Below are 18806 nucleotides of genomic sequence, written 5' to 3'. Positions count from 1 at the left end.
AGTTTATTAATAATAACCTTTAAAATTATGTGCATTAGTTATATTAATTGAAGATGTATTTTGGAGACTGGCATAAACAAACTATTCTATACTTCACATTGACATTTAAAAACAACATTTTAGAGGGGCACTTGGCTGGTTCAGTCAGTAGAGCATATGGCCCTTGATCTTGGGGTTGTGAGTTTGAGCCCCACGTTGAGGGTAAAGTTTACTTAAAAAATAAAGATAACAGCTTCATATTCTTCAACATTTAAAAATAATAAAAAAAGGGCACCTGTGTGGCTCGATCCACTGAACATCCGACTCTTGGTTTCAGCTCAGGTCATGATCTCAGGGTTGTGGGATCAAGCCCCACATCGGGCTCTGCGCTCAGCAGGGAGTCTGCTTGGGATTCTCTCTCTCTCCCTCCCCCTCTGCCCCTCTGCCCCTCTGCTCACTTGTGCATGCACACTCTCTCTCTCTCAATAAAATCTTAAACCAAGCATTTTATTTAAAAATTTTTAAATTAAAAAAATTAACAGTATTTAGAAATACATTTTTGTTTACATTTAAACATAGATTTTTCCAGATCATTAAAATGGTAAGTCTTTATATTTAAATCATTTCTTCTTAAAATAAATTTGGGGGTGCCTGGGTGGCTCAGAGCTGTGGAAGGTTCTCTGGTCTCAGGACTTGCTGGTCCAGAGAAGTTTCCACCAGAGCAGAGGCCCAAGAGTCACAGACACCAAGCCCAGAGAACAGATTTTCCTGAGGGTGCGTAAAACTTCAGGAATTTGACTGGAGGACTGGAATTTGGGAATAGTATTCTGAAAGCCTGCAAAGTCTTAATTAAATAAATTTGGGGGTGCCTGGGTGGCTCAGTCAGTTAAGTGTCTGACTCTTTTTTATTTTATTTTTTTTTAAAGATTTTGTTTATTTATTTGGCAGAGAGATACAGAGAGAGAACAAGTAGGCAGAGAGGCAGGCAGAGGGAGAGTGAGAAGCAGGCTCCCCGCCGAGCAGGGAGCCTGATGCGGGGCTTGATCCCAGGACCCTGGGATTATGACCTGAGCTGAAGGCAGCTGCTTAACCAACTGAGCCACCCAGGCGCCCCAAGTGTCTGACTCTTGATTTCAGCTCTGGTCATGATCTCAGGGCCCTGGGATCAAGCCCCACATCAGGCTCTGTGCTTAGCATGGATTCTGCTTGTCCCTCTACCTCTACTCCCCTCACCAGCACCTCGTGCATGCGCTTGCTCACGCTCTCTCTCGCTCTCAAATAAATTTGTCCAGGGGGTACACAGCATAGGACCTGGCACATGTCCTGTTCAGTAAAGGTTTGTTGGACTAAAGTACATCATGTACTTCCAGGCCTTTTCAAATGGTATAGCCATTTAGTCTGTTCTTAATGATTCAAAGACATAATTATGGCCTCTTATTATTAATCTGTATGCTAATCCAGTTCTGTAGTTGTTTTTCTTTGACTTTCCTATCAGGCTTCCTCTCCCCTTTGTAATTTGGTTTTGTTTTTTGTTTTTTTTTTTTAATCTACAGGATACTTGAAATCTAAGCTTATTTAGTATGGATGTTATATTAAGTAAGATTTAAGATTCCAAGTGAGCTGTGAAGTCTGTAGTTCTTTTGACTGCCATGTGTGTTGGCAAATTCAGCTACTCGGAGGTCATTTTTTTTGCCTTAGATCTGGATTCAAAGTTGTGTTCTGGTGCTTGAAATCACTGGAACCAGGGAGATGGTAGAGGAGTTCTAGTCAGTAGTCTGCCTTTGCTCCTCACATGCTCGCTTCTCTTAACTCACAGGTGAAGGTAGCAGTGACAGGGAGAGAGAAATGAAAACTGATGATTTTTTTTTTTTTTTTACTCCTTTAAACTTTATTTTGGTCTCATGTTTAGATGATGCATGTGCTACATCCCATAGGAGAAAGAGCATTAGAAGGTCTGATTCGAATCCCCATTGCACTGCTACCACTCACTGGGTGAATTGGACAGATCTTTCTTTAAGCTTTCAGGGTCAGCTTTGTCTTCTGTAATGGTGGGATAATTATTCTGCCTACCTTTACACAGTTGGTGACAGAATCAAAATAAGGCAATGCTTATGGAAAGCCTTTAAAACCACAAAGTGCAATGTATATGTGTTCTGTTTACTATTGATACTTAAAATGTACCTGGTAAAGATTGGTCTTTCACTGAATATAGTACTATTATCAATCTTAACGTGAATTTTCGCCTGAGCAGTTTGTTCTGTGTACTTGTGTAGGCAAAAACAGCTGGAAGATATCCTGGTTCTGGCCAAACAATTCCATGAGACAGCTGAGCCTATTTCTGACTTCTTGTCTGTCACAGAGAAAAAGCTCGCCAATTCAGAACCTGTTGGTACTCAGACTGCCAAAATACAGCAGCAGATCATCCGGCACAAGGTAGGGAGAGGCTGTGGCGAATGAAAACACAGCACTGCAGTCAGAAAGCCTAGGAACCACCTGCCTGTAGCAGTCTGAAAGATATGTTTGGCTGATGGGGGAGGGTAGGGAGGGATTTTTTAAAGTTTAATTTGAGATATAGTCAAATTATCCATGGGAATAGTCCCATCCTTGGACTAAAAATAGCAATAGACTGATAGGCTACCATCAGGAAAAAACAGCTTTTGTTCTCACTTTTTATATTATTTTTGCCTTTCAGTAGGTGAACTTTTTATATTATTTAATTTATTATATCATTTGTTATTCATTGTTTCGTGTTTACTTTTCATTTATTCTGTTTCTGTTACTCATTTTTTCCATCTGGATTTCCAGGCTCTGGAGGAAGAAATAGAAAGCCATGCAACAGATGTGCACCAGGCAGTCAAAATTGGGCAGTCCCTCTCCTCCCTGACATGCTCTGTAGAGCAGGGCGTGCTGTCAGAAAAGCTAGACTCCTTGCAGGCCCGGTACAGTGAGATTCAAGACCGGGGCTGTCGGAAAGCAGCCCTGCTTGAACAAGCACTGTGTAACGCTAGACTGTTCGGGGAGGATGAGGTGGAGGTGCTCAACTGGCTGGCTGAGGTTGAGGACAAGCTCAGTTCAGTGTTCGTAAAGGATTACAGACAGGATGTCCTGCAGAAACAGCATGCTGACCATCTGGTATTCACGTTTTCCATTTTTATTGGTCATGTTATGAAGTTATTTTGTAATTTTGATTCATGTTTCTCTTCATTTCTTTTCTCTTTTGAATTCCAAACATTTCAACTTAATTTTATACATAAGCACATAGTTATAGACTTGTTGCTAAGGACTAATCTGTTCTTAGATGAGTCCATGGAAATACTTGTACTTAAACTGAATCAGTAACTCTAGAAGGTGATCTAGAGTACAGTCAAGGCCATCTCATCTCCAACTCAGGTTTTACATCATTAGGTCAGGTATCACTCAGTTTCCATCTGAGCAGTTTTATCAAAGAGAATATAAAACCAGAATACCTAAATATTGCCCAGGGTTTGACCATATAGCTATAACTTCTGAAATGTTTCTAGAATTCATATGCTCAAATTCCAGGAATTGTCATCTTAAAAGAAAGAAAAAATTGTTCTTTTCTTCTGATTTTAATGAAATTTCTTTAGGGATATTAAAAATAGGCAAAGAGTTGTTTTGTAGTAGTAGTTGTTGTTTTAAATAACCTAAGATTCTTCTGCTTCATTGACTTCAAATATTGAGAATTTTTAAGCAGGATCCTGATTGAAGTCAACCTGTTCTTGCTGACTTTCTTCTCTTTAACTTTCTGTCTGAGTCTTGGTTTTGGACATAGTAGACATTTTTGCTGAATTCTGCTTCCTCCTTTCTTAGGCTCAGGTTTGGTACCAGTAGATTGGTAAAACTGATTTAATCCTTATCCAGTACAGGGGAGAACTTTCCTATAAATATCAGATTTAATTATTTCTGAGTACTTAATGGTGTAACCAAAGAGATAAGGAAGGAATCAAATATCTGATGTGTAAACTAACCTGGTATTTGTCTCTTTACTTTAAACTTACCCTCTTAAAGGTCTCACCTTTCTTTCCCTTTGTTGTGCCATAGTTTTAAGATTAATGCTATTCTTTCATTTCAGGCTTTAAATGAAGAAATCATTAATAGAAAGAAGAATGTAGATCAAGCTATTAAAAATGGTCAGGCTCTTCTAAAACAAACCACAGGTACTTTAAAGTGCATCTCTTAGCACGTCTGCAGTCACGCAATCACATCTCCCAGGAAATAAGCACCCTGTACTAGCCACTTCACTTTGCATATAGGAGAAACTTAGTATTCACTGATTGTATTACCATGTGCTCCTGGAGACTGGCAGCCTGGGGTCCTATTTCCTGCTAAATCTTTTGAAAACTAAAAGACCTTGTTGTCTCAAATTTGGTTGTAGATGATGGCTCCCCCTGCCCTCTAGTATGTCCAAGGCCAGCAATCATGGAACAATGCTGGGAACATTTAGAAACACCTGCAGTTGATTTCAGATCTTAATAATCTCAGAAGTAGCTTCTTTTATCAATTAGAAGGTTTTTTTCCCACTTTCCTTAGTGTGGGTTGGTAGGTGAAATTGCTACCACAGGGAGAGAGCGTCTATAAAATTCAAGCTCTAAATTGAAGAAGGGATTAAAGAGACTTCCTCATCCCCAGAAGGAGACTCCCTCATTTCCTCTTAAATACAAATAATTGTACGCCGTCCCCCACAGGTGAAGAGGTATTGCTTATCCAAGAGAAACTGGATGGAATCAAGACTCGCTATGCAGACATCACGGTCACTAGCTCCAAGGCTCTCAGAACTTTAGAGCAAGCCCGGCAGCTGGCCACCAAGTTCCAGTCTACTTATGAGGAACTGACCGGGTGGCTAAGGGAGGTGGAAGAGGAGCTGGCAGCTAGTGGAGGACAGTCTCCCACAGGGGAGCAGATACCCCAGTTTCAACAGAGACAGAAGGTGAGCTGTCTTTTCACATACAGTAAAGGGAAAAAAGATTTTTCCTCTTAAAATCCTTAAGTTCGGATTTTTAAGTTTCATCACCAACTCTCTCTACCTTAAATCTAAACCAAAAAGTTCTGCCTCATCTGTTTCTTGTTTGCTCATGGACAGTAAGATTTGACATAAAGGCAGACTTATGTAAGACCACGTGATGGGGCGCCTGGGTGGCTCAGTCGTTGTGCGTCTGCCTTCGCTCAGGTCATGATCCTGGGGTCCTGGAATCGAGCTCCGCATCAGGCTCTCTGCTCTGCGGGAAGCCTGCTTCTCCCTCTCCCACTCCCCCTGCTTGTGTTCCCTCTCTCGCTGTGTCTCTCTCTGTCAAATAAATAAATAAAATCTTAAAAAAAAAAAAAAAAGACCACTTGCTATGGTCTGAAGGGGGTGGGGGAAAGACTGAATTACAGATCCCTGGAAAGTTTGCTTCACATGCTAACATTTTAAAAATTTACTTATGTAACTCATTCTCTAGAGAGTGCTTCATGATTATATTTGATTTTCCTGCAGGATCTAGTGCAGTTTTAGATGTGCAGAAATACTTTGTAGGTACTTATTGAGTTAAATCCCTGTGGTTAAAAAATTATTTTATCATTTCTATTGAAGTAAGGAGAAAAAAAGAGACAGTCTTTGTTTTACCCAGAGACAGTCTGGCCCAAGAAGTGTTGCAGACAGTTCTAAGCAGCAGCTAAGCCTAAAAGTCAGGCTGTGGAATGATTGAAAAATCTGAGACAAGGAAAAAAATAAGCGGAGGAAGGAGGTCAGAGCCCTGCTGGGATGTGTGGTAGAGATAGCACTTTCCACCCAGCACAGCTGCTAATGTGCTTAATTTAGCAAGGAATGGCCTGAAAATTTTTTTTCCCTCCTTAGGAATTAAAGAAGGAGGTCATGGAGCACAGGCTGGTGTTGGACACAGTGAATGAAGTGAGCCGTGCTCTCTTAGAACTGGTGCCCTGGAGAGCCAGAGAAGGGCTGGATAAACTTGTATCTGATGCCAATGAACAGTACAAGTTGGTCAATGACACTGTGGGACAAAGGGTGGATGAAATTGATGCTGCTATTCAGAGATCACAACAGGTAATGTGTTTATAAACATTAGAGGCACCTCTGCATTAATATTTTGGGCAGCAGGGATGTATGTGTAAAGTACAAAACTGTGACCCACATAAATACAGGCTTAGGAATAGGAATAAGGAGACTAAGCGAAATCTGATGCAACAAATTATTTCAGTGATGGGATGTGATTGGGTAAAGGTATGTGAGGATGGATCTCAGTTTGACTGAAAATATTTGACTGTTTTTGAGAAGAAAGGAATTTGTTGTAGAGTCTATGTGAGCGTTCTTCTCAGCTACTGCACCATTAAGAGGCAGATTCTGATAGAAGTAGAAAAAATCTAGGACCAGAAGGTCCAAATGCATCCCAATCTTAGTTTGACATAATCAACTGTTTTAGCATTAGCTGGGGGAAGAGGGGAGGGAACCAAGAACTATAATTACTATCAAATATGCTAACCAAAATAGCAGAGCCATCCAAAATAGAACCTTCCCAGTAAACACAGGTGTCATATTTCCCTCAATCTTTTTTCCTTCCTGCTTTCTGGAAAAAGTCATTTGCTTTCCTTTGTAGCTGAATATGCACCTATTAATGTGTCATGGTGCAAAGTAAATATAACATGACTTCTTGGGTTCATAATGATGAGCAAAATCTTTGTGAACCACGTAGAACTTTACTCTGACTTCAGGTGCATCCCCAACGTGTCTTTATTGATATCCCTAACTTGGCCAGATATTTCAATATGAAATTTATAATGCTTGGGAGGAGCTTATTTTCCTCTTTAAAAAGATACTAGTGTAGGTTGGCAAAGTTGAAAAAGAAGAGGGAAAATTGGGGGACCCTCATAAGAGAGCTTATTTTCCTCTTTAAAAAGATATTAGTGTAGGTTGGCAAAGTTGAAGAAGAGAAAAAATTGGGGGACCCTCATTAAACATAGAAGATGTTCTTTGTTTTTGTTTGTTTCTGCATGACCCTTTAAAGGTTGGGTGTTTGGGGTTCTTATGCTTCTTCAGCTGAGCAAGTACTTCCTAGTTAACTTGACTCAACTGTCTGCTGCCATATTTAACTATATATTTAAACATACAACTGAAGCTACTCTTCAGCGTATAGGTAGGAAAAAGAACTGACAGAAAAAGAACACAGTCTCATAAAAGCATTGTGATTAGAAGTATATTTTTAAGAGTGTCAATTTCCATTGTTCTTTCTAGCTGTAGGACCACTAACTGGGTTTTGTAGCTTCTTTCTAAAGAAGTTGAAATAGGATCAGCTCATATTTGTTGAACTATAATCCTTTCCAAATTGTCTGCATCTTGATTTATGATTTTATGAAATTGTCCCCACTTTTGGCTTTACTTCGTAGATTATAAACCATATTAGTGAAAATCCAGGCCTTTCTGTGTTGAAGAAATTATAATTCTAAGGAGGTGGACCTTTGTTACATGTAATTTGTTCGTTTTCTTTTAATATGTCTGTTAGTATGAGCAAGCTGCTGATGCAGAACTAGCTTGGGTTGCTGAAACCAAACGAAAACTGATGGCCCTGGGTCCAATTCGCCTGGAACAAGACCAGACCACAGCTCAGCTGCAGGTACAGAAGGTAAGTGTAACACAGACATATCCACTATGCCCTGAGCGAGTAGAATGTTCACCGGCTTAGAGTGACAAGAGAGTTTCTATCACAAGTGGAATAATGCAATTTCATGATGATGGATAGAGTTTAAAAATACTTGTTAAGATGAGGAAGGGATTCTTTGCTTTGTGAACAGGGAGCAGGAGGCCCATTAATTCAGGAAAGAATAGTTAGCAGTTTTTTGGATGATTTTTAGGAGAGATGATACTTTTGTAAGCTACTAAGAGATGAGTACTGAAGATAGATGGATAGGCAAAGAGTCAGCCTTCATAGAACAGTTTTGATGTGGCTTTATCAGAGCAAGGAGTTTTTCATAGATTGTGTCTAACGTTTTGGTAACACAGGCTTGGGGTCCTTTTACTTCATGACCTAACTCTAGTTCACTTTCAAAGGCTTTCTCCATTGACATCATTCGACACAAAGATTCAATGGACGAACTCTTCAGTCATCGTGGTGAAATCTTTGGCACATGTGGGGAGGAGCAAAAAGCTGTATTACAGGTGAATTGCATTTATTTATTCACCATGTTGTTCTTGTCTTGACCATGATGAGTCAGTACAATTGTGAAACGATAAAGAAGGTTTTTTCCTTTCTATTACTAGTAATGGTATTAAAGTGCAGCTTGATGTTCTGGGGGGGTTCACACCCCTAACCCCATGTGCATAAACAGTCCTACTGTATGATGGGAAATAACATTGCAAATTCATGTTCTTTATAACAGAGGAATTGCTTCTTCAGTCTGTAAGGATCTTTGAGTTACCTTTCAAAGTATCTATGATCAGTTTTTCAGAACCATATGCAGATATTCTTTCTTCAGGTCCTTCTAAATGATCAGACCAGTTTTGTTTAGGAGAGACCAGTTTTGTTTGTTTTTGTAAAGGTTGCGGTTAACCACTGTTTCCTCAGAAATACTCATAAATCGAGCTACTCACTTTAAACGTATGAAGCAAAGTGTCAGGTTTATGGAGACATTTTTGTCAGAGGAAAAGAGCCAAGTGGAACTTGATGGGCAGAGAGTCCATCACAGGCCCTGAGATATTCTTTGAACTGACCCGCTGTAATAATCTGTGTCTGAAGTTGTGTGTCTTCACTAAAGATTAATGCTGTGTTGTGCTTGCTCTGTTTGACTGTCTTTGAAACTACTTTCATGTGTTAAAAAGTCTAGAAACAATATATATATGTGATAGGAAAAAATAGAAAATTCAGATAAGTATATGGAAAATATAAATCATTTGTAATTTTGCTCAATTAATCCATTTCTGAGCATTAAAAACTAAAGAAATTCTTTGGTTTTTAATGTGTATACACCTTCATTTTTCCTTAAAAGAAGGGTTTGTAAGAGTAATAAATGTTATACTTTGTTGTTCATAGGAAAAGACAGAGTCTCTAATACAGCAGTATGAAGCCATTAGTCTGCTCAATTCAGAGCGTTACACCCGCCTCGAGCGGGCCCAGGTCTTGGTGAACCAGTTTTGGGAAACTTACGAGGAGCTCAGCCCCTGGATTGAGGAAACCCGGGCACTGATAACACAGTTACCTCCTCCAGCCATTGATCATGAGCAGCTCAGGCAGCAGCAGGAGGAGATGAGGGTAAGGAGCATGCGGGTTTTTATTTCAATGCAGAACTGAACATGGGCTCCACGATTTATTTGGAAACAACATATTTATTAGTGCCTACCGGGTGTAAGTTCTGTGTTACGAAGTTAAGTCTTAATCAGTTAGAATTTCTTTGCACAATACAAACACGTACCTGAATTCTTTCCCTTGTCCTTAATATGAATGCATTAAAGAAAAACATGGAGATGTCAGAGCCCTAGGCATTGCAGAAGTAAAGAACTAAGTAAACATCAAGGGAATTTTTCATCTTGCCAACACAGCGGGATGTTGAGTTGGGTGTGGCTGGGTGGCTTTTTTCGGTTTGGTTTGGCCCTAGTTGGATTGGGAGCCATGAAGAAAGGGCAGAGAGCATTTGTGGCATGTAGTTTAGGGGAAAAGGGGAATCTATAGATACTTAATGCTGTTACCATTAAAGATAGTTTTTAATGTTTCTTTTATTTGTGGTTAATGGCTTATGCTTAATTCCTTTCTCTGTGTTCCTATACGTAGAAGGATATAAATGTAAGGAACCAGTAATAAAGTCAAGGAGTGGTTGAATTACTAGAAATGTTGTCATTTGTGCCTTGTCTTGCTTACTGTCTCTCAGTTTGGGGAGGGAGACAGGTATTTAACCATGTAAATTATAGTACAGTACAAAGAAGTGTTTATATGTACAGAAGAGGGGGATTAGACTTGTATTGGCAGGGAGGGTTGGGGGAGTAAGAGAGGATGTGTCTGGGAAGGCTTCCCGAGTGATGGAACATCCAATGGCTTTTGAAAATTAGGAGGATTAGGTAGTGTTAGAACCTAAGACTTAGATGTTTGTTTTTTCTTTCATAAATGGTGAGATGCTGGGACTTGCTGGTTTTTAGCAATTCAGTTTGTTCCTCTCAAAGTTGATGCGAGATCTGATCAAAATATTTAAGCAAATAAACTGGTATAAAAACGCTCACTTTATTTTTTTTACATAGCAACTCAGGGAATCCATTGCTGAACACAAACCCCATATTGATAAGCTGCTAAAGATAGGCCCACAGCTAAAGGAGTTAAACCCCGAGGAAGGGGAAATGGTGGAGGAAAAATACCAGAAAGCAGAAAACCTGTATGCCCAGATAAAAGAGGAGGTGCGCCAGCGGGCACTGGCCCTTGACGAGGCTGTTTCCCAGTCGGCTCAGGTATGTGTGTGTCTTAAACTCATGATCCCTTCAACACTGTCCTGGAGTCTAAAGAGGAGGTCTCTGTGTCAGGTGTGCCCCTGTGGTCTTGAATGTCTAGACCAGTGTGCTGATGATACATCATCAGTAGACCAGGAACCTTTGCCTGTCTACATTTTCGTTCCAGGGAACATTGGTATACTGACACTGTAGGGGGGGTAAAACTCATCTCAGCTGGTATATATTTTCTGTTGACAGTTTCCTTGAAAACTTTATATCCTGATGAGTCTTTAGCAGGGATGATTTTGGATAAATTCATCTTGAAGCAACAAATGTGTCAAGACAAGTCCGATTCCTATTTGGCTTGTTACATTTGAAATTTAGAGAACAGCACATTAGTTTTCTTACTCAAGAGGCCACCAGCAGTGGACTTTAAAGCATGTAACTACATACTTTTCAACTAATATATTACTGTTAGTGGTATTTTTGTCATGTCTGGGTATTTTATTCCTATGTTTAGTCTCAATATTCTTGGTTAATATTTGTACTTACTCAAGTTTTTCCCCCCACCTTCCGTCCCATCTCTCACTCACATTGTGGAATGTGTTACTTTGTGTTGTTGCTGCCTGCTCCTGTCTTCCCCACATCGTCACATTTCATTGTTGTGTTGACCGCGCCCACCATTACAGATTGCAGAGGTAAGGTGCCCACCCCCACTGGGATTAGGGGGTACTTACGAAGCTTGAGAATTGAGAGAATTTACCTATAAGGGAATTTCCTTAACTGTAGTGGAATAAGTTTTGTTAGTGTGGTTTATTATGCCAGTCTCACCAGGGGTGAAATCTAGAAGTGAGGGAGTGGTGGGGAGTGATTTTGTTGAGGAAGTCCCACTGTGTCTTACCTGTAAGACACTTAGAGTTGATAAGCCTTATTCTAATGAATCCAGCATTGGTTCTGGAGAGCTTTTTAAGGGGACGAGCTTATCTGCATGCCTCCCTTTTCCCCTTTCTCTCCTTCAGATTGTAAATGAAAATTTTGTGATTATAGTCATGTTATTCAAAGTACCAGAAAAGTGGGAAGGTAAATTGTTCTTTTAGAATAAAGATAGATTTGACCTTCCTTGATTACCTTCCATCATGCTGACATTTTCCCTTCTCACTGTTACATATAGTGGGTTATTAAATTGCATGCCATGTTACTTTTAATCTCCAAATCATGTTGGCATATTGAGTTCCCCATTCATGTACGCAGTTGGTGGAGGGCCTCTGACTTGTTGGTCTAATCTGTTGCATGCAACTGTCATCTGAGATGTTGACACACTGACTCTCACCAGTTTCATGGTCTTGTCCCTTTCTTGTCACACTAGTTGGACTAAGGGGAGTATTGTGACAGCACTAAATGACTTGATTTCTGGCATATCTTTTGTTTGTTTTGAAAATAAAACATTTACTTTTTTTTGATGGGCCAGCACTGGTATGCTATACCCAAAACAGTTTCTTAGGCAAACCTAACACTTGACAGCCATCGGGCTAGGCTGAATGCAAGTTATCCTATATAGTAGTAGATTTATACCCTGGCCTTATTCCCTAACATTTCCCCCAAAAGTATGATGAAGTATTACTGTGATGGCTAATGGTCCAACATTTGTTTAGTTCCATGATAAAATTGAGCCTATGTTGGAGACTCTGGAGAATCTCTCCTCTCGCCTGCGTATGCCACCACTGATCCCTGCTGAAGTAGACAAGATCAGAGAGTGCATCAGTGACAATAAGAGCGCCACTGTGGAGCTGGAAAAGCTGCAGCCTTCCTTTGAGGCCCTGAAGCGCCGTGGAGAAGAGCTCATTGGGCGATCTCAGGGAGCTGACAAGGATCTGGCTGCAAAAGGTGCTTGATGAATCTATTTTTTTTTTTTTTTTTTTAGTAGCCTCCACGCCCAGCGTGGGGCTTGAACTCAAGACCCTGAGATCAAGACCTAAGCTGAGGTCAAGAGTCAGATGCTTAACCTAGTGAGCCACCCCGGTGCCCTTGAATCTAATTAATTTTTAAAGAAAATAAGAATAAATTCTAGACTGTGGTTACTGCAGCATCCTACCAGATATATTTCATTGAATGTGAAGGCAATCCCCAAATAATGAGTATTCCACAAAGTCATTTGGAAGTCATTTAGAATTCAGAGCACATGTCCCCCATTGAAAACAAGATTACAATTGGTAGTTAGATTCCCAGGCCAGGAAACAAATGCTCCTTTAACCCCTAATATGAGTAAGCTGCAGTATCCATAGTAGGTGGAACATAACTACCTTTTATATCACTTGATATGGGAAGCAAAGCAAGTTTCAACACACAGCAGTGGAAATAGAGTTCTCATCTCAGCCCCTTTATAAGTTAGGTCTTTTTGTTTTTTTAAAGATTTTATTTATTTATTTATTTCAGAGATAGATAGCATGTGAGTGGCGGGGAGAGGAGCAGAGGGAGAGGGAGAGAGAAGCCCAAGCAAACTCCCCACTGAACAGAGTCAGATGCAGGGCTTGATCTCACAACCCTGAGATCATGACCTGAGCCAAAATCAAGAGATGCTCAACCGACTGAGCCATCCAGGTTCCCCTCGGTCTTTTGTATCTTAGCAGCATCTTTATATTAGATGATAACTCATTTCTACATTACCTTTGTGATCTCTTTCTGTGGGAGACCAACATAAGTGGAAAAATACGAATGTCAAAATAATAAATAAAGCAAAGGTAAAAAACTGTCCTTCGCTTTAAATTTTTAGAGCTTTTTAAAGGATAAGAACTAGGTGAAATTTCTGATGAAGCATATTCACGTACTTAGTCCCGTTCATATCTGTTCTTTATTTCCTCAGAAATCCAGGACAAGTTGGATCAAATGGTATTCTTTTGGGAGGACATCAAAGCTCGGGCTGAAGAGCGAGAAATTAAGTTCCTTGATGTCCTTGAACTTGCAGAGAAGTTCTGGTATGACATGGCAGCTCTCCTGACCACAATCAGAGATACCCAGGACATTGTCCATGATTTGGAAAGCCCAGGCATTGACCCGTCTATAATCAAACAGCAGGTGGAAGCTGCTGAGGTGAGACAAAAACAAAACTTTTTCCCACTTGAAAAAATACATGCTCGTTATAGTAGAGCTTTCTTTCTTTTTTAAATATACACATTGTACCCCTTGTATAGACTCATACAACCCCCATTATTGTGATACAGGACAGTACCATCACTCAAAGGTAATTCTCCCATCAACTTTAAACTTAATTCACATTAGTAGAATGTGCTTTCTGATTTTAGTCCTCTCTAGTCTACATTATTTCTCAAGTAAATTTCTTTTTTTTTTCCCCCCGAGTAAATTTCTTTAATGTAGAAAAATAGCAGATAGAAAAGAAAATAAATTCTGGATTCATCATCCAGAGATAACAGTTGTTACTTTGACATACCTTTTTCTAGCCTTTTTGGAGAGCCTAGTTTTTACTAAATGCGTTTTTCACCTCATTTTGTCTCTTTAGTATAAGCCATTTCCTGTCTTGATATTTTGTCTTGCTTTTATTTCAGCCATTCTCCCCGCTCCCTGCCCTTGTCATTGCCAGTGCATGAACCAGTTTTTAGGATCTGGCACAGAACTGACTTTCTCCAAGATTATATAGCCTAGTGTTTGTATGATGTTAGTCTCTTAGCTCTTAAATTGGTGCCTTGTACCGTATTATTTTATCCTTGTTGATATACTTCCCTGTGATAGATTTCTTTTGCTTTTTCTTTTTTCTTTTTTTTTTTTAGATTTTATTAATTTATTTGAGTGAGTGAGTGGGAGGGAGAGAGAACCTGAAGCAGACTCTTTGCTGAGTGTAGAGCCTGACAAAGGGCTCAATCCCCCAACCCCTGTGATAGATTTCTGGCTGTAGATTATAATCTCTTGGAGGCTGGAAGGATGAACCTTTGGTAAACTCTTAGTGCTCACTAGATCTTTCCTAGACTATTTTATACATACTGTCATATATATAAATATATTCCATACATCTATATTGTGTGCGAGAGAGCTAAAGAGAAATGAACCGAGTATGAAGTTTCACTGTTTGGGTAGGTGAAATATTAAGGACATTGAAAGGCTTTCGTGAAATTGACAGTTCTGTTCAACATCTGCTATTGATGAGGGTGTAAATTACATTTGCAAAGTTTGGGAAGTTGTGTTCTGCTTTCTGTTTTGGCTTATGTTCTGTTCATTTACATGTAGACTATTAAGGAAGAGACAGATGGTCTGCATGAGGAATTGGAGTTTATTCGAATCCTTGGAGCAGATTTGATTTTTGCCTGTGGAGAAACGGAGAAGCCCGAAGTGAAGAAGAGCATTGATGAGGTGTGGGAAAAATGGATATGGAATTCAGATGAAACATTAGTAGACTCACACTGAAGACTGGTATTAATTAAAGAATCTGTTTTTCCCCTAGCTGAATAATGCCTGGGAGAGCTTAAACAAAACCTGGAAGGAGAGGCTAGAAAAGCTTGAGGATGCCATGCAGGCTGCTGTGCAGTATCAGGACACTCTTCAGGTGAGAGGCCACAGGGTGACCACAGCAGAAAGAAGGTTCGGTGTTCTTCTTGTCATATTCCAAATCCAGCGTCAGAGTGGATCACCTTTGCAGGACTTGGAGCATTCTCAAACCTAAGACAGTACTGTTTCGGTATTTCTAGCCTAAGTTTCCTGTTCCTAATGAGAAAGGTACTGATCTCCAAATTTCTACTATTCTTGCCACGTTTTTCATCATCATCTTTATCTTCAGGGTGGCCATGCAGTGAAGCTGGTCATACTGTGTAAGTCCTTGCTTGCCAGAGGTTCCAAACCCAGGTTGCCTTGAAGCACAGCTTGTCACAGTACTTTCACCACATCCTGAGCTTGCTAGGTGGCCATGACAAATGCTAACTTTTATTCACAGTTTTTTCAGAGTGTAGTTTATTTTGGACATTATCCTAATAATACTGGCTCCGTTCCTAAATCTCCATATTACTGGAGTAAAGATTATTATCCCTTTACCTCTGCCCCCCCAGCTAAAAACACAAACAGCACAGGGTACTTTGAGTTTTGTCTGCTCATGTCAACAGAGATGATGCTAATTCTCTCCCAACAGCTGGTGCTTTTTTTGGCTTTTGACTATTTGTATTTTTATTTTAGGCTATGTTTGACTGGCTAGATAACACTGTGATTAAGCTCTGCACCATGCCACCTGTCGGCACTGACCTCAACACTGTTAAAGATCAGTTAAATGAAATGAAGGTTTGTGACTGGGAATGGCTTTTGAAGAAGAGTTGTGTTTTCGTTTTTAAAGACTTGGTTTGATGTTAACATGAAGTATGTCTTTGGTAGGAGTTCAAAGTGGAAGTTTACCAACAGCAAATTGAGATGGAGAAGCTCAATCACCAGGGTGAACTAATGTTAAAGAAAGCTACAGATGAGACGGACAGAGACATTATCCGAGAACCGTTGACGGAACTGAAACACCTCTGGGAGAACCTGGGTGAAAAAATTGCCCATAGACAGGTGAGGCAAGTGGTAGAGTCCCATCAGTGGACAACTAGCTACTGTTTTCTAAGTTCCTGACAAATGTTTCCTTTTTATCTTTTTCTGAGTAGCACAAACTAGAAGGTGCTCTCCTGGCCCTTGGCCAGTTCCAACATGCCTTAGAGGAACTAATGAGCTGGCTGACTCACACTGAGGAGCTGTTAGACGCTCAGAGACCAATAAGCGGAGACCCAAAAGTCATTGAAGTTGAGCTCGCAAAGCACCATGTAAGTGCTCTCAGTTTTCAACTCTTAGCCTGTCGGTTTGAGACCAAATATTGTCACCAGAAGCCTCCTGATACTGTGTGCACTGCAGAGAACCAGGCTTGATGATATCTGTGGAAATAAATGATGATGTTCAACATTTTTTTAGGTTCTAAAAAATGATGTTTTGGCCCATCAAGCCACAGTGGAAACGGTCAACAAAGCTGGCAATGAGCTTCTTGAATCTAGTGCCGGAGATGATGCCAGCAGCCTAAGGAGCCGTTTGGAAACCCTGAACCAGTGCTGGGAGTCGGTGTTACAAAAAACGGAGGAGAGAGAGCAGCAGCTTCAGTTGACACTGCAGCAGGTACGTGTGTTGTCCCGGCCAGGTGGCTGGGGCTGTGCGCATCGCCGCGTCCGGAGGAGCGCCTATCTGAACCAGTCAAAGGAGAGCACTGTGGAGTAGAATCCCCTCTACCCGCTCCACTCCATGTCTTAAGAGGAAGGTCAGTTCCATGCTGGAACTTGTCTGGAAAGAATACCTTTGATTGAGTGGTTGTTTTTGGATTTGTTTGTAGCCTAGTCTCTTCAGTTACTATTCAAAGTTAGTAGATCTTGGCTACAACAAAGCTTGCTCACAGATTCCGTTATTTCTTGCATTGAGTCAGGGTCCCGTCCCCCGCCCCATCCATCTGTCAGTCAGTTCATCAAGTTATATCAGACATCAATGATAGGTTACAATGAAGTCCAAAGGATTCTGCTAGATTCTAGAAATAACTATGCTCCATACTAATCCAGCAACAGACCCACCCTGAGAGCAGCCCAGAATTCCTCCCTCAGGATAGGCTCCTCATATGGTCATTTAGGAAGTTTACTCTTGAAGCTGAGAATTGACTGCTGACCTTGCCTGATGTGTCTTTTCTCAAAGGCCCAGGGTTTCCACAGTGAAATTGAAGATTTCCTCTTGGAACTGACTAGAATGGAGACCCAACTTTCTGCATCTAAGCCCACAGGAGGACTTCCTGAAACTGCTAGGGAACAGCTTGATACACATATGGTAAGAGATGTTTCTTGAAGTTGAACATAACGCCCTATTCAGCAGCTCCTTACTGTTCACAGACCTGTATGTATCTGGGAGTGTACAAAGTATGCATTTTTATCGACAGTATAGTACAACCTTAAGGATTGTTGCTTTTATGTGGGCGTTAATAGCCCCTACCACAGGCAGCAGTGGTGACAGGGAAGCTGGACTGGAAATACATTGGTGAACTGGTAAATTTTGAGTTGGTCATTCTGTTGGCATAAGAATATTGACATAAAGGTGAACGCATCAAGAAGACAAATACATAACACAGATGTGTCTCTACTTAGGAAAAGAGTGTTTGGGGGACTTAGGGAAATCAATAGATAAAATATTTTAAGAAAGGGGCTAAGAAAAAAAGGCAACATAATTTCTAGGCAAATGTTTCAGGAAACAAATTATTGGGGTCTATTTTTGTGATCTCTGATCCTTAAAAAAAAAATCCTCTTGATAGCAAAATTATTTTAATTTTAATGAAGAATGGTAGGATTCATTGTTCAGCAATTAAACTGAATTCAAAAGAAAGGGTTTTAATCAAGAATGAGACCTTCCTGGACTTTTCCAGCTGTGCTCATAAATCTGTGTGTGGGTGTCTCTCAGGGAATTGGCATTGCCAATCTCTTTCATGCCCCCCCCCCTTTTTTTTTGCAGGAACTCTATTCCCAGCTCAAAGCCAAGGAAGAGACTTATAATCAACTGCTTGACAAGGGCAGGCTCATGCTTCTAAGCCGTGACGACTCTGGGTCTGGCTCAAAGACAGAACAGAGTGTAGCTCTCTTGGAACAGAAGTGGCATGTGGTCAGCAGTAAGATGGAGGAAAGAAAGGTATCACCACAAAATACAGTGTGTGATTACTGGGCTTGAGTAGTTTGCTTGGCGATTGCATGTAATTACCATCTAGTTTCTGTGGAGATTTTTTGAAGACCAGTACATGGTACCAGAAGTTGAAGAACTGATATCCTCAGGATCACTTTTGTGCTAATCAAGCTATTTTTTCTTCTGTTAAATTTCTATTTTGTATCTGTGTCAAGTTGCATTGATGGCACTAGTTTCTGCTGATACTTGCTTTTATTATTCAGTCCTTTTCTGCTTTTACCAGTTAAGACATTATTGGCTCTTACTGCTCAGTGATGAACTTATAGCCCATATTAATCACTGAATTGAGTTCCTATTGAAAAACCAGGTTCAGTTGGAGTCGCTGGCTTGGGATTGGGAGGGTGGGAACAGAGCATGCAGGAAGTCAGGCTAACATTCTCCACAAGGAATTTGGACTCTAGTATAAATGCAGTATGCAGAGAATTTTCCTAAAAATCAGGAGAAAGTAGATTATGTGACCTCTTCCCATTCTTCTTCAAAAATCAAATTCTCTTCAAAAGAAAAGTGATCAGGGATCAAGGCCTCAAAACACTGGTTTTTATGAATACCGAGTTTCAGAGTATCACTCAGCACAGAGTTTCTGTACTACGCAGATCACATGTAAAATACATGGTCGAATCTGTGGGCCACATCCATTCAATAGTTACTAAGCAGCATGTAGGTACCAGGCACTGTGCTGCTAGGTGTGTAG

The 18806-nt window shown here is 40.4% G+C and overlaps 1 protein-coding gene across 17 annotated transcripts in view; it reads left to right on the top strand.

The window, feature by feature from the left end:
- MACF1 (microtubule actin crosslinking factor 1) overlaps positions 1 to 18806 on the top strand; it is a 333619-nt gene that overhangs the window by 283344 nt on the left and 31469 nt on the right. For 16 of the 17 annotated variants that reach the window (XM_073902865.1, XM_073902863.1, XM_073902864.1 and 13 more), the window contains 19 exons: positions 2253 to 2412; positions 2785 to 3111; positions 4073 to 4157; positions 4686 to 4927; positions 5834 to 6040; positions 7494 to 7613; positions 8039 to 8146; positions 9018 to 9236; positions 10214 to 10417; positions 12049 to 12280; positions 13257 to 13483; positions 14633 to 14755; positions 14847 to 14948; positions 15569 to 15670; positions 15761 to 15934; positions 16027 to 16182; positions 16328 to 16525; positions 17087 to 17215; positions 17891 to 18064. In XM_073902865.1, the coding sequence (XP_073758966.1) occupies positions 2253 to 2412; positions 2785 to 3111; positions 4073 to 4157; positions 4686 to 4927; positions 5834 to 6040; positions 7494 to 7613; positions 8039 to 8146; positions 9018 to 9236; positions 10214 to 10417; positions 12049 to 12280; positions 13257 to 13483; positions 14633 to 14755; positions 14847 to 14948; positions 15569 to 15670; positions 15761 to 15934; positions 16027 to 16182; positions 16328 to 16525; positions 17087 to 17215; positions 17891 to 18064 (3289 nt within the window). The remainder of the gene's footprint in view (positions 1 to 2252; positions 2413 to 2784; positions 3112 to 4072; positions 4158 to 4685; positions 4928 to 5833; positions 6041 to 7493; positions 7614 to 8038; positions 8147 to 9017; positions 9237 to 10213; positions 10418 to 12048; positions 12281 to 13256; positions 13484 to 14632; positions 14756 to 14846; positions 14949 to 15568; positions 15671 to 15760; positions 15935 to 16026; positions 16183 to 16327; positions 16526 to 17086; positions 17216 to 17890; positions 18065 to 18806) is intronic. The other variant, XM_073902856.1, reaches the window with a different exon arrangement.

The sequence above is a fragment of the Callorhinus ursinus genome, unplaced genomic scaffold (assembly GCF_003265705.2).
Source record: "Callorhinus ursinus isolate GAN/ISIS: 27379988/994484 unplaced genomic scaffold, GSC_fseal_2.0 scaffold18, whole genome shotgun sequence".
NCBI lineage: Eukaryota > Metazoa > Chordata > Mammalia > Carnivora > Otariidae > Callorhinus > Callorhinus ursinus.
The sequence above is the reverse complement of the archived record's forward strand: the minus strand, read 5'-3'. Positions and strand labels throughout refer to the sequence as shown.